Source organism: Petromyzon marinus, chromosome 74 (assembly GCF_048934315.1).
Source record: "Petromyzon marinus isolate PM22_M1 ecotype Great Lakes invasive population chromosome 74, UKy_Petmar_22M1.pri1.0, whole genome shotgun sequence".
Taxonomy (NCBI): domain Eukaryota; kingdom Metazoa; phylum Chordata; class Hyperoartia; order Petromyzontiformes; family Petromyzontidae; genus Petromyzon; species Petromyzon marinus.
This window is the reverse complement of record NC_133740.1, coordinates 6,208,949-6,224,008: the sequence shown is the minus strand read 5'-3', so window position 1 is coordinate 6,224,008 and position 15,060 is coordinate 6,208,949. Positions and strand designations below refer to the sequence as shown.

Here is a 15,060-nt window from a genome sequence, read left to right as displayed (position 1 = left end):
CTCTCTCTCTTACTCTCTCTTTAATCTCTCTCTAATCTCTCTTTACTCTCTCTTTAATCTCTCTTTAATCTCTCTTTGCCTCTCTCTCTCTCTCTGCCTTAGGCAAGGATCGGTTCCCACGTTCAGTGTCTCGTCAGCATCGTCAGAGTCGCCACTTTTGCTGCACCGATGCTGTGGAAGTTTTTTTTCCTTCCCAGACGCATTGTAGGCAAAGTCGTAGTTTGTGTGGTTTATTTGGTGAGGTTGTGGTGTGAGGAGGTGGTGGTGGTGAGGAGGTGGTGAGGAGGTGGTGGTGTGAGGAGGTGGTGAGGTAGTGTGAGGTGGTGAGGAGGTGGTGAGGTAGTGGTGAGGAGGTGGTGAGGAGGTGGTGAGGAGGTGGTGTGAGGTGGTGATGTGAGGAGGAGGTGGTGAGGAGGTGGTGTGAGGAGGTGGTGGTGAGGAGGTGAGGAGGTGGTGAGGAGGTGTGAGGAGGTGGTGGTGAGGTGGTGTGAGGAGGAGGTGGTGAGGTGGTGAGGTGGTGTGAGGAGGTGAGGAGGTGGTGAGGAGGTGGTGTGAGGTGGTGATGTGAGGAGGAGGTGGTGAGGAGGTGGTGTGAGGAGGTGGTGGTGAGGAGGTGAGGAGGTGGTGAGGAGGTGTGAGGAGGTGGTGGTGAGGTGGTGTGAGGAGGAGGTGGTGAGGTGGTGAGGTGGTGTGAGGAGGTGGTGGTGAGGTGGTGATGAGGTGGTGAGGTGGTGTGAGGAGGTGGTGAGGTGGTGTGAGGAGGTGGTAGTGAGGTGGTGATGAGGTGGTGAGGTGGTGTGAGGAGGTGGTGAGGTGGTGTGAGGAGGTGGTGAGGAGGTGGTGGTGAGATGGTGGTGAGGTGGTGTGAGGAGGTGGTGAGGAGGTGAGGAGGTGGTGGTGAGGTGGTGTGAGGAGGTGGTGAGGAGGTGGTGAGGAGGTGGTGAGGAGGTGGTGTGAGGTGGTGGTGAGTAGGTGGTGAGGAGGTGGTGTGAGGAGGTGATGGTGAAGAGGTGGTGAAGAGGTGGTGGTGAGGTGAGGAGGTGGTGGTGAGGTGGTGGTGAGGAGGTGGTGAGGAGATGGTGGTGAGGTGGTGGTGAGGAGGTGGTGAGGAGGTGATGGTAAGGAGGTGGTGAAGAGGTGGTGGTGAGGTGAGGAGGTGGTGGTGAGGTGGTGGTGAGGAGGTGGTGAGGAGGTGAGAAGGTGGTGAGGAGGTGGTGGTGAGGAGGTGGTGAGGAGGTGATGGTAAGGAGGTGGTGAAGAGGTGGTGGTGAGGTGAGGAGGTGGTGGTGAGGTGGTGGTGAGGAGGTGTGAGGAGGTGATGGTGAGGAGGTGGTGGTGAGGAGGTGGTGGTGAGGAGGTGGTGGTGAGGAGGTGGTGAGGAGGTGGTGAGGTGGTGAGGAGGTGGTGAGGAGGTGGTGAGGAGGAGGTGGTGAGGAGGAGGTGGTGAGGAGGTGGTGTGAGGAGGTGGTAAGGTGGTGAGGAGGTGGTGAGGAGGTGATGGTGAGGAGGTGGTGTGAGGAGGAGGTGGTGAGGAGGTGGTGTGAGGAGGTGGTGAGGAGGTGGTGAAGAGGTGATGGTGAGGAGGTGGTGTGAGGAGGAGGTGGTGAGGAGGTGGTGAAGAGGTGGTGGTGAGGTGGTGGTGAGGTGGTGTGAGGAGGTGATGGTGAGGAGGTGGTGGTGAGGTGGTGAGGAGGTGGTGAGGAGGTGGTGAGGTGGTGAGGAGGTGGTGAGGAGGAGGTGGTGAGGAGGTGGTGTGAGGAGGTGGTGAGGTGGTGTGAGGAGGTGGTGGTGAGGAGGTGGTAAGGTGGTGAGGAGGTGGTGAGGAGGTGGTGAGCAGGAGGTGGTGAGGAGGTGGTGTGAGGAGGTGGTGAGGAAGTGGTGAGGAGGAGGTGGTGAGGTGGTGGTGAGGAGGTGGTGTGAGGAGGTGGTAAGGTGGTGAGGAGGTGGTGAGGTGGTGTGAGGAGGAGGTGGTGAGGAGGTGGTGAGGTGGTGAGGAGGTGGTGTGAGGAGGTGGTAAGGTGGTGAGGAGGTGGTGAGGTGGTGAGGAGGTGGTGTGAGGAGGTGGTAAGGTGGTGAGGAGGTGGTGAGGAGGTGGTGAGGAGGTGGTGTGAGGTGGTGGTGAGTAGGTGGTGAGGAGGTGGTGTGAGGAGGTGATGGTGAAGAGGTGGTGAAGAGGTGGTGGTGAGGTGAGGAGGTGGTGGTGAGGTGGTGGTGAGGAGGTGGTGAGGAGATGGTGGTGAGGTGGTGGTGAGGAGGTGGTGAGGAGGTGAGGAGGTGGTGGTGAGGTGGTGGTGAGGAGGTGGTGAGGAGGTGAGAAGGTGGTGAGGAGGTGGTGGTGAGGAGGTGGTGAGGAGGTGATGGTAAGGAGGTGGTGAAGAGGTGGTGGTGAGGTGAGGAGGTGGTGGTGAGGAGGTGTGAGGAGGTGAGGAGGTGGTGAGGAGGTGGTGAGGAGGAGGTGGTGAGGAGGAGGTGGTGAGGTGGTGGTGAGGTGGTGAGGAGGTGGTGTGAGGAGGTGGTAAGGTGGTGAGGAGGTGGTGAGGAGGTGATGGTGAGGAGGTGGTGAGGAAGTGGTGAGGAGGAGGTGGTGAGGTGGTGGTGAGGTGGTGAGGAGGTGGTGTGAGGAGGTGGTGAGGAGGTGGTGAGGAGGTGGTGAGGAGGTGGTGAGGAGGTGGTTAGGAGGTGGTGTGAGGTGGTGGTGAGATGGTGGTGAGGAGGTGGTGGTGAGGTGGTGTGAGGAGGTGGTGAGGAGGTGATGGTAAGGAGGTGGTGAAGAGGTGGTGGTGAGGTGAGGAGGTGGTGGTGAGGTGGTGGTGAGGAGGTGTGAGGAGGTGATGGTGAGGAGGTGGTGGTGAGGAGGTGGTGGTGAGGAGGTGGTGGTGAGGAGGTGGTGAGGAGGTGGTGAGGTGGTGAGGAGGTGGTGAGGAGGTGGTGAGGAGGAGGTGGTGAGGAGGTGGTGTGAGGAGGTGGTAAGGTGGTGAGGAGGTGGTGAGGAGGTGATGGTGAGGAGGTGGTGTGAGGAGGAGGTGGTGAGGAGGTGGTGTGAGGAGGTGGTGAGGAGGTGGTGAAGAGGTGATGGTGAGGAGGTGGTGTGAGGAGGAGGTGGTGAGGAGGTGGTGTGAGGAGGTGGTGAGGTGGTGTGAGGAGGTGGTGGTGAGGAGGTGGTGAGGTGGTGAGGAGGTGGTGTGAGGAGGTGGTGAGGTGGTGAGGAGGTGGTGAGGAGGTGGTGAGGAGGAGGTGGTGAGGAGGTGGTGAGGAGGTGGTGGTGAGGAGGTGGTGTGAGGAGGAGGTGGTGAGGAGGTGGTGTGAGGAGGTGGTGAGGTGGTGTGAGGAGGTGGTGGTGAGGAGGTGGTGAGGTGGTGAGGAGGTGGTGTGAGGAGGTGGTAAGGTGGTGAGGAGGTGGTGAGGAGGTGGTGAGGAGGAGGTGGTGAGGAGGTGGTGAGGAGGTGGTGAGGTGGTGGTGAGGTGTTGGTGAGGAGGTGGTGAAGTGGTGAGGAGGTGGTGAGGAGGTGGTGTGAGGAGGTGGTGAGGAGGTGGTGAGGAGGTGGTGTGAGGAGGTGGTGAAGTGGTGAGGAGGTGGTGAGGAGGTGGTGTGAGGAGGAGGTGGTGAGGAGGTGGTGAGGTGATGTGAGGTGATGTGAGGTGATGTGAGGAGGTGGTGTAAGGTGGTGAGGTGGTGAGGAGGTGGTGAGGAGGTGGTGTGAGGAGGTGGTGGTGAGGTGATGTGAGGAGGTGGTGGTGAGGAGGTGGTGAGGTGATGAGGAGGTGGTATGAGGAGGTGGTGTAAGGTGGTGAGGTGGTGAGGAGGTGGTGAGGAGGTGGTGTGAGGAGGTGGTGGTGAGGTGATGTGAGGAGGTGGTGGTGAGGAGGTGATGTGAGGAGGTGGTGAGGAGGTGGTGAGGTGGTGGTGAGGAGGTGGTGGTGAGGAGGTGGTGGTGAGGTGGTGTGAGGAGGTGGTGTGAAGAGGTGGTGAGGAGGTGGTGGTGAGGAAGTGGTGGTGAGGTGGTGTGAGGAGGTGGTGTGAGGAGGTGGTGAGGTGATGAGGAGGTGGTATGAGGAGGTGGTGAGGTGGTGTGATGAGGAGGTGGTGTGAGGAGGAGGTGGTGAGGTGGTGTGAGGAGGTGGTGTGAGGAGGAGGTGGTGGTGAGGTGGTGAGGAGGTGGTGGGGAGCTGTCAGGAGGAGGTGGTTTAGGTGGTGTGAGGAGGAGGTGGTGGTGAGGTGGAGGAGAGAAGAGGATGTGGAGGGGATGAGTAAGAGGTGAGGGGATGATGAGGAGGTGAGAGAGGAGGTGGTGAGGTGTGAGGAGGATGAGGGCAGAGGAGGTGGGGGGGGGGTGGATGAGGTGAGTGGCCTTGGTGAGGTGAGGGTGAGGAGGGCGAGGAGGAGATTTGGAGATGAGGTGAGGAAGTGAGGAGGTAGTGGTGGTGTGAGGTTCAGAGGAGGAGCTAAATACACACAGTGCGCTAACCACTGCACCACCACTCCCCACACACACACAGTGCGCTAACCACTGCACCACCGCTCCCCACACACACAGTGCGCTAACCACTGCACCACCACTCCACACACACACACACAGTGCGCTAACCACTGCACCACCACTCCCCACACACACAGTGCGCTAACCACTGCACCACCACTCCCCACACACACACAGTGCGCTAACCACTGCACCACCGATAACCACACACACAGTGCGCTAACCACTGCACCACCGCTCCCCACACACACACACAGTGCGCTAACCACTGCACCACCACTCCCCACACACACAGTGCGCTAACCACTGCACCACCGCTCTCCACACACACACAGTGCGCTAACCACTGCACCACCGCTACCCACACACACACAGTGCGCTAACCACTGCACCACCACTCCCCACACACACACAGTGAGCTAACCACTGCACCACCGCTCCCCACACACACACAGTGCGCTAACCACTGCATCACCACTACCCCCACACACACAGTGCGCTAACCACTGCACCACCGCTCTCCACACACACACACAGGCCCATAGACTTATCACACAGAGACCCATGACTCATCACACAAACTCATAGACTCATCACATAGAAACCCATAGACTCATCACACAGAGACCAATAGACTCATCACACAGAGAGACCCACAGACTCACAACACAGAGACCCATAGACTCATCACATAGAGACCCACAGACTCATCACACAAACTCATAGACTCATCACACAGAGACCCATAGACTCATCACATAGAGACCCACAGACTCATCACACAGAGACCCATAGACTCACCACACAGAGACACATAGACTCATCACACAGATACCCATAGACTCATCACACAGAAACCCATAGACTCATCACACAGAGACCCACAGACTCACCACACAGAGACGCATAGACTCATCACACAGAGACCCACAGACTCACCACACAGAGACGCATAGACTCATCACACAGAGACCCACAGACTCATCACACAGAGAGCCATAGACTCATCACACAGAGACCCTTAGACTCATCATGATGATGATGATGAGAGAGACACAGACTCCAAATCTACAGCAGCAGCAGCAGGCGTCGTCAGGGTCGGGATCGAACCCACGACCTCCTGTATACCAGGCGAGGTAGTTAACATCTCCTGGCCACGAGAGAGAGACTGGGTGGGTGGGTGAGTGCACGGGTGGGTGAGTGCGTGGGTGGGTGGGTGAGGTGGGTGGGTTGGTGGGTGGGTGAGGTGGTTGGGTTGGTGGGTGGGTGAGGTGGTTGGGTTGGTGGGTGGGTGAGGTGAGTGGGTTGGTGGGTGGGTGAGTTGGTGGGTGGGTGAGGTGAGTGAGGTGAATTGGTGGGTGAGTGAGTGGGTGGGTTGGTGGGTGAGTGGATGGGTAGGTGAGGTGTGTGGGTTCTTTTGGGTAGGTTGGTGGGTGAGTGGGTGGGTGGGTTGGTGGGTGGGTGGGTTGGTGGGTGGGTGGGTGGGTAGGTTGGTGGGTGAGTGGGTGGGTGGGTAGGTTGGTGGGTGAGTGGGTGAGTGGGTGGGTGGGTGAGTGGGTGGGTGGGTGAGTGGATGGGTGGGTGGGTAGGTTGGTGGGTGGGTGGGTAGGTTGGTGGGTGAGTGGGTGGGTGGGTAGGTTTGTGGGTGAGTGGGTGGGTGGGTGAGTGGGTGAGTGGGTGGGTGGGTAGGTTGGTGGGTGAGTGGGTGGGTGGGTGAGTGGGTGAGTGGGTGGGTGGGTGAGTGGGTGAGTGGGTGGGTGGGTAGGTTGGTGGGTGAGTGGGTGGGTGGGTAGGTTTGTGGGTGAGTGGGTGGGTGGGTGAGTGGGTGAGTGGGTGGGTGGGTAGGTTGGTGGGTGAGTGGGTGGGTGGGTGAGTGGGTGAGTGGGTGGGTGGGTAGGTTGGTGGGTGAGTGGGTGGGTGGGTAGGTTGGTGGGTGAGTGGGTGGGTGGGTGGGTAGGTTGGTGGGTGAGTGGGTGGGTGGGTAGGTTGGTGGGTGGGTGAGTGGGTGGGTGGGTGAGTGGGTGGGTGAGTGAGTGAGTGGGTGGGTGGGTAGATTTGTGGGCGAGTGAGTGGTTGGGTAGGTTGGTGGGTGAGTGGGTGGGTGGGTAGGTTGGTGGGTGAGTGGGTGGGTGGGTGAGTGGGTGGGTGGGTAGGTTGGTGGGTGAGTGGGTGGGTAGGTTGGTGGGTGGGTGAGGTGGGTGGGTTGGTGACTGGCTTTGTGAGTGAGTGAGTGAAGGAGTGAGCGAGTGGGCGACCGAGTAAGATATGAAGTGAGTGAGCGAGCAAGCGGGCGAGTGAGTAAGTGAATGAGCGAGTGAGCGAGCAAGTGAACGAGTAAGCAAGCGGGCGGGCGAGCGAGTGAGTGAGTGAGCGATCAAGTGAGCGAATGAACGAGTAAGTGAACGAGCGAGCGAGTGAGCGAACGATCGAGCGCGTAAGTGAGTGAATGAGTGAGTGAATGAATGAGTGAGTGATTGAATGAGTGAATGAGTGAGTGAATGAGTGAGTGAAGAGTGAATGAGTGAGTGAGTGAGTGAATGAGTGAGTGAATGAGTGAATGAGTGAATGAGTGTGTGAGTGAGTGAATGAGTGAGTGAGTGAATGAGTGAGTGAGTGAATGAATGAGTGAGTGAATGAATGAATGAGTGAACGAGTGAGTGAGTGAGTGAACGAGTGAGTGAATGAGTGAGTGATTGAGTGAGTGAACGAGTGAGTGAATGAATGAGTGAATGAATGAATGAGTGAATGAGTGAATGAGTGAGTGAATGAGTGAATGAGTTAGTGAATGAGTGAGTGAGTGAATGAGTGAGTGAGTGTGTGAGTGAGTGAATGAGTGAGTGAGTGAGTGAATGAGTGAGTGAGTGAATGAGTGAATGAGTGAGTGAGTGAATGAGTGAGTGAGTGAGTGAATTAATGAGTGAGTGAATGAATGAGTGAATGAGTGAATGAGCGAGTGAATGAGTGAATGAATGAGTGAGTGAATGAATGAGTGAATGAGTGAATGAATGAGTGAATGAATTAATGAGTGAACGAGTGAGTGAGTGAGTGAACGAATGAGTGAATGAGTGAGTGATTGAGTGAATTAATGAGTGAGTGAATGAGTGAGTGAATGAATGAATGAGTGAATGAGTGAGTGAATGAGTGAATGAGTTAGTGAATGAGTGAGTGAGTGAATGAGTGAGTGAGTGAGTGTGAGTGAGTGAATAAGTGAGTGAGTGAATGAGTGAGTGAGTGAATGAGTGAATGAGTGAGTGAGTGAATCAGTGAATGAGTGAGTGAGTGAGTGAATGAGTGAATTAATGAGTGAGTGAATGAATGAGTGAATGAGTGAATGAGTGAGTGAATGAGTGAATTAATGAGTGAGTGAATGAATGAGAGAATGAGTGAATGAGTTAGTGAATGAGTGAGTGAGTGAATGAGTGAGTGAGTGAATGAATGAATGAATGAGCGAGTGAGTGAATGAATGAGTGAATGAGTGAATGAGTTAGTGAATGAGTGAGTGAATGAATGAATGAATGAGTGAATGGATGAGTGAACGAGTGAATGAGTTAGTGAATGAGTGAGTGAGTGAATGAGTGAGTGAGTGAATGAGTGAATGAGTGAGTGAATGAGTGAATGAATGAGTGAATGAGTGAGTGAATGAGTGAATGAGTGAGTGAATGAGTGAGTGAATGAGTGAGTGAATGAGTTAGTGAATGAGTGAGTGAATGAGTGAGTGAATGAGTGAGTGAATGAATGAGTGAGTGAATGAGTGAATGAGTGAATGAGTGAGTGAATGAGTGAGTGAATGAATGAGTGAGTGAGTGAATGAGTGAATGAATGAGTGAATGAATGAGTGAATGAATGAGTGAGTGAATGAGTGAACGAGTGAGTGAGTGCTGTGTCAGCGGTCTCCGCCGCCACCATTGTCATCGTCTTGGACGAGGGAGGTGGTAAGACGGGGAGGATGAAGGGGGAGGGGGGGGGTGAGGATTAGGGGGGGAGGGGGGGTGAGGGGGGGTGAGTGAGGATGAAGGGGAGGGGGGTGAGGAGGAGGGGGGGAGGGGGGTGAGGAGGAGGGGGGGAGGGGGGTGAGGAGGAGGGGGGGTGAGTGAGGATGAAGGGGGAGGGGGGGTGAGGAGGGGGGGGAGGTGAGGATGAAGGGGGAGGGGGGGTGAGGAGGAGGAGGGGTGAGGATGAGGGGGTGGGGGTCACTGTGAATTCAAGGCCCCGTGGGGGCAGGGGGGTTCAAGGGGGTTGTGGGGGGCCGGAAGTTGCCCGGGGCGGGCCGAGTTCACTCACTTCCTGTTTCCCAGCGGGTAGCCGGGGGGGGAGGGGGGTGGAGGAGGGGGGCGCTGTGACGTCAGGCGGAGGGGGGCGCTGTGACGTCAGCGAGAGGGGAGGCGTTGGAGGGTGGGGGGGCGTGGGACGGGGTACGTGGGGGGGGACGTTGGGGGGGGCGTGGGGGGTAAATGGGGGGCACAGTGACGTGGGGGGGGCGTGGGAACGGGGGGGGCTAGGTGCACACCGACGCGGAGTGAGTGGGTAGGTGAGTGGGTGGGTGGGTGGGTGAGTGGGTGGGTGAGTGGGTGGGTGAGTGGGTGGGTGAGATGGTGGGTGGGTGAGTGGGTGGGTGAGTGGGTGGGTGAGATGGTGGGTGAGCGAGCGAGTGAGTGGGGTGGATGACTCATAAGTGTGTGGGTGATCGAGTTGGGGGGGAGGGTTGTACACACACACACACGTGTGTGTGTACACACACACACACGTGTACACACACACACACATGGGTACACACACACACACGTGTAACATACGTGTACACACACACACACACGTGTACACACACACACGTGCACACACACACACACACATGGGTACACACACACACACGTGTAACATACGTGCACACACACACGTGTACACACACACACACGTGTACACACACACACATGGGTACACACACACACACGTGTAACATACGTGCACACACACACACACGTGTACACACACACACGTGCACACACACACACACACATGGGTACACACACACACACGTGTAACACACGTGTACACACACACACACGTGTACACACACACACGTGCACACACACACACACACATGGGTACACACACACACGTGTAACATACGTGTACACACACACACATACGTGTACACACACACACACACGTGTACACACACACACGTGTACACACACACACGGACCCGTGCGAGCTACTCACAGGCAAGTGGACGACTCGTTGTCCACCTGCCTGCATTGTCCACCATTCAGACATTCCCAGGCAGGATCTTGGCAGCGGAATCCTGCACACGACAAAGACAAAGACAAAGGTCCCCCGCGTAGCCTTAACAGACTGTCGGGGCAAGTGCTGTTAGCAAGTAGCAGTGCCTACAAAGGCTACCGGCGCTGTGGGTGGGTGGGTGGCCAGCACCACGCCCGGCCGCCTTTGTCTCTCCACCAGTGCTAGCGATGTTCACTACGCTACACCAGGTTTACTCATTTGAGGCTGAGTCGACCTAGGGGAGGCGGCCCAGGAACCGGTTCGGAGAGTCGTCACCGGCAGTGTTGGCCGTGAGCGGGAATCGAACTCGGGTCGCCGGGTAGCGCTACCCCCTACACTACCCACTACACTACCCGCTACACTACCCACTACACTACATGCTACACTACCATCTACACTACCCACTACACAACCCACTACACTACCCGCTACACTACCCTCTACACTACCCGCTACACTACCTGCTACACTACCCTCAACACTACCCACTACACTACCCGCTACACTACCCCCTACACTACCCACTACACTACCCGCTACACTACCCACTACACTACATGCTACACTACCATCTACACTACCATCTACACTACCCACTACACTACCCACTACACTACCCACTACACTACCCGCTACACTACCCTCTACACTACCCGCTACACTACCCGCTACACTACCCTCAACACTACCCACTACACTACCCGCTACACTACCCGCTACACTACCCACTACACTACCCACTACACTACCCGCTACACTACCCACTACACTACCCACTACACTACCCGCTACACTACCCGCTACACTACCCTCAACACTACCCGCTACACTACCCGCTCCACTACCCACTACACTACCCGCTACACTACCCGCTACACTACCCTCAACACTACCCGCTACACCACCCTCTACACTACCCTCTACACTACCCGCTACACTACCCTCAACACTACCCGCTACACTACCCTCTACACTACCCGCTACACTACCCGCTACACTACCGCTACACTACCCGCTACACTACCTGCTACACTACCCACTACACTACCCGCTACACTACCCGCTACACTACCCGCTACACTACCCTCTACACTACCCGCTACACTACCCTCTACACTACCCGCTACACTACCCACTACACTACATGCTACACTACCCGCTACACTACATGCTACACTACCCGCTACACTACCCGCTACACTACATGCTACATTACCCGCTACACTACCCTCTACACTACATGCTACACTACCCTCTACACTACATGCTACACTACCCTCTACACTACATGCTACACTACCGCTACACTACCCTCTACACTACCCTCTACACTACCCGCTACACTACATGCTGCACTACCCGCTACACTACCTGCTACACTACCCGCTACACTACCCTCTCAACCACCACCACAACAACCACAACCACCACAACCACCACCACCAAACTGTCATCTCAACCACCACCACCACCATCACCACAACTACCACCACCACCATCACCACACTGTGTCATCTCAACCACCACCACCACAACCACCACCACTACAACCACCACCACCACCACAACCACCACAACCACCACCACCACCACCATCACCACCACCATCACCACCACTACCATCACCACCACCATCACCACCATCACCACCACCATCACCACCACTACCATCACCACCACCATCACCACCACCACCATCACCACCACCAACAACAACAACACCACCACCACCACCATCACCACCACCACCACAACCACCACCACCACTACCATCACCACCACCACCACCACAACCACCACCACCATCACCACCATAACCACCACCACAACCACCACCACCACCACAACCACCACCACCACCACCACCACAACCACCACCACCACCACCACCACACTGTGTCATCTCAACTACCACCACCACAACCACCACCATAACCACCACGACCACAACCACCACCACAACCACCACAACCACCACAACCACCACCACAACCACCACAACCACCACAACCACCACCACAACCACCACACTGTGCCCAACAGCCAGCGGCATCAGCAGCGGCGGGAGTGCCGGGCACTTGCAGGGGCTGCGCCTGCACACGTGGGCAGGAAGGCGGCAGGACAATGGGGAGAGAGAGAGGGGGGAGAGTTCACCAGGGAGAGAGAGAGAGGGGGGAGAGTTCACCAGGGAGAGAGAGAGAGGAGAGTTCACCAGGGAGAGAGACAGGGGGAGAGTTCACCAGGGAGAGAGAGAGGGGGGAGAGTTCACCAGGGAGAGAGAGAGAGGAGAGTTCACCAGGGAGAGAGACAGGGGGAGAGTTCACCAGGGAGAGAGAGAGGGGAGAGAGTTCACCAGGGAGAGAGAGAGAGGGGTGAGAGTTCACCAGGGAGAGAGAGAGGGGGGAGAGTTCACCAGGGAGAGAGAGAGAGGGGTGAGAGTTCACCAGGGAGAGTGAGAGTTCACCAGGGAGAGAGAGGGGGGAGAGTTCACCAGGGAGAGAGACAGGGGGAGAGTTCACCAGGGAGAGAGAGAGGGGGGAGAGTTCACCAGGGAGAGAGAGAGAGGGGGGAGAGTTCACCAGGGAGAGAGAGAGAGGGGGGAGAGTTCACCATGGAGAGAGAGAGAGAGGGGGAGAGTTCACCAGGGAGAGAGAGAGAGGGGGGAGAGTTCACCAGGGAGTGAGAGAGAGGGGGGAGAGTTCACCAGGGAGAGAGAGAGAGGGGGGAGAGTTCACCAGGGAGAGAGAGAGAGGGGGGAGAGTTCACCAGGGAGAGAGAGAGAGGGGGAGAGTTCACCAGGGAGAGAGAGAGAGGGGGGAGAGTTCACCAGGGAGAGAGAGAGAGGGGGGAGAGTTCACCAGGGAGAGAGAGAGAGGGGGGAGAGTTCACCAGGGAGAGAGAGAGAGGGGGGAGAGTTCACCAGGGAGAGAGAGAGAGGGGGGAGAGTTCACCAGGGAGAGAGAGAGAGGGGGGAGAGTTCACCAGGGAGAGAGTTCACCAGGGAGAGAGAGAGAGGGGGGAGAGTTCCCCAGGGAGAGAGACAGGGGGAGAGTTCACCAGGGAGAGAGAGAGAGGGGGGAGAGTTCACCAGGGAGAGAGAGAGGGGGGAGAGTTCACCAGGGAGAGAGAGAGAGGGGGGAGAGTTCACCAGGGAGAGAGAGAGGGGGGAGAGTTCACCAGGGAGAGAGAGAGAGGGGGGAGAGTTCACCAGGGAGAGAGACAGGGGGAGAGTTCACCAGGGAGAGAGAGAGAGGGGGGAGAGTTCACCAGGGAGAGAGACAGGGGGAGAGTTCACCAGGGAGAGAGAGAGAGGGGGGAGAGTTCACCAGGGAGAGAGAGAGGGGGGAGAGTTCACCAGGGAGAGAGAGAGAGGGGGGAGAGTTCACCAGGGAGAGAGACAGGGGGAGAGTTCACCAGGGAGAGAGAGAGAGGGGGGAGAGTTCACCAGGGAGAGAGAGAGGGGGGAGAGTTCACCAGGGAGAGAGAGAGAGGGGGGAGAGTTCACCAGGGAGAGAGAGAGGGGGGAGAGTTCACCAGGGAGAGAGAGAGAGGGGTGAGAGTTCACCAGGGAGAGTGAGAGTTCACCAGAGAGAGAGAGAGAGGGGGGAGAGTTCACCAGGGAGAGAGAGAGGGGGAGAGTTCACCAGGGAGAGAGAGAGAGGGGGGAGAGTTCACCAGGTAGAGAGAGAGAGGGGGAGAGTTCACCAGGGAGAGAGAGAGAGGGGGGAAAGTTCACCAGGGAGAGAGAGAGAGGGGGGAGAGTTCACCAGGGAGAGAGAGAGAGGGGGGAGAGTTCACCAGGGAGAGAGAGAGAGGGGGGAGAGTTCACCAGGGAGAGAGAGAGAGGGGGGAGAGTTCACCAGGGAGAGAGAGAGAGGGGGGAGAGTTCACCAGGGAGAGAGAGAGAGGGGGGAGAGTTCACCAGGGAGAGAGAGAGGGGGGAGAGTTCACCAGGGAGAGAGAGAGGGGAGAGTTCACCAGGGAGAGAGACAGGGGGAGAGTTCACCAGGGAGAGAGACAGGGGGAGAGTTCACCAGGGAGAGAGAGAGGGGGGAGAGTTTACCAGGGAGAGAGAGAGAGGGGGGAGAGTTCACCAGGGAGAGAGAGAGAGGGGGGAGAGTTCACCAGGGAGAGAGAGAGAGAGGGGAGAGTTCACCAGGGAGAGAGAGAGAGGGGGGAGAGTTCACCAGGGAGAGAGAGAGAGAGAGGGGGGAGAGTTCACCAGGGAGAGAGAGAGAGGGGGGAGAGTTCACCAGGGAGAAAGAGAGAGAGGGGGGAGAGTTCACCAGGGAGAGAGAGAGAGGGGGGAGAGTTCACCAGGGAGAGAGAGAGAGGGGGGAGAGTTCACCAGGGAGAGAGAGAGTTCACCAGGGAGAGAGAGAGTTCACCAGGGAGAGAGAGAGGGGGAGAGTTTACCAGGGAGAGAGAGAGAGGGGGGAGAGTTCACCAGGGAGAGAGAGAGAGGGGGGAGAGTTCACCAGGGAGAGAGAGAGAGGGGGGAGAGTTCACCAGGGAGAGAGAGAGAGAGAGAGGGGGGAGAGTTCACCAGGGAGAGAGAGAGGGGGGAGAGTTCACCAGGGAGAGAGAGAGAGGGGTGAGAGTTCACCAGGGAGAGTGAGAGTTCACCAGGGAGAGAGAGAGAGGGGGGAGAGTTCACCAGGGAGAGAGAGAGGGGGAGAGTTCACCAGGGAGAGAGAGAGAGGGGGGAGAGTTCACCAGGTAGAGAGAGAGAGGGGGAGAGTTCACCAGGGAGAGAGAGAGAGGGGGGAGAGTTCACCAGGGAGAGAGAGAGAGGGGGGAGAGTTCACCAGGGAGAGAGAGAGAGGGGGGAGAGTTCACCAGGGAGAGAGAGAGAGGGGGGAGAGTTCACCAGGGAGAGAGAGAGAGGGGGGAGAGTTCACCAGGGAGAGAGCGAGAGGGGGGAGAGTTCACCAGGGAGAGAGAGAGAGGGGGGAGAGTTCACCAGGGAGAGAGAGAGGGGGGAGAGTTCACCAGGGAGAGAGAGAGGGGAGAGTTCACCAGGGAGAGAGACAGGGGGAGAGTTCACCAGGGAGAGAGACAGGGGGAGAGTTCACCAGGGAGAGAGAGAGGGGGGAGAGTTCACCAGGGAGAGAGAGAGAGGGGGGAGAGTTCACCAGGGAGAGAGAGAGAGGGGGGAGAGTTCACCAGGGAGAGAGAGAGAGAGGGGAGAGTTCACCAGGGAGAGAGAGAGAGGGGGGAGAGTTCACCAGGGAGAGAGAGAGAGGGGGGAGAGTTCACCAGGGAGAGAGAGAGAGGGGGGAGAGTTCACCAGGGAGAGAGA

General features: G+C 57.5%; 1 protein-coding gene across 1 annotated transcript in view; it reads right to left on the bottom strand.

Moving 5' to 3' along the window:
• Positions 1-15,060, bottom strand: part of LOC116958211 (uncharacterized) — a 200,121-nt gene that overhangs the window by 174,296 nt on the left and 10,765 nt on the right. The window contains exon 2 of the mRNA XM_076056179.1: positions 9,699-9,780. Coding sequence (XP_075912294.1) covers positions 9,699-9,780 — 82 coding nt within the window. The remainder of the gene's footprint in view (positions 1-9,698; positions 9,781-15,060) is intronic.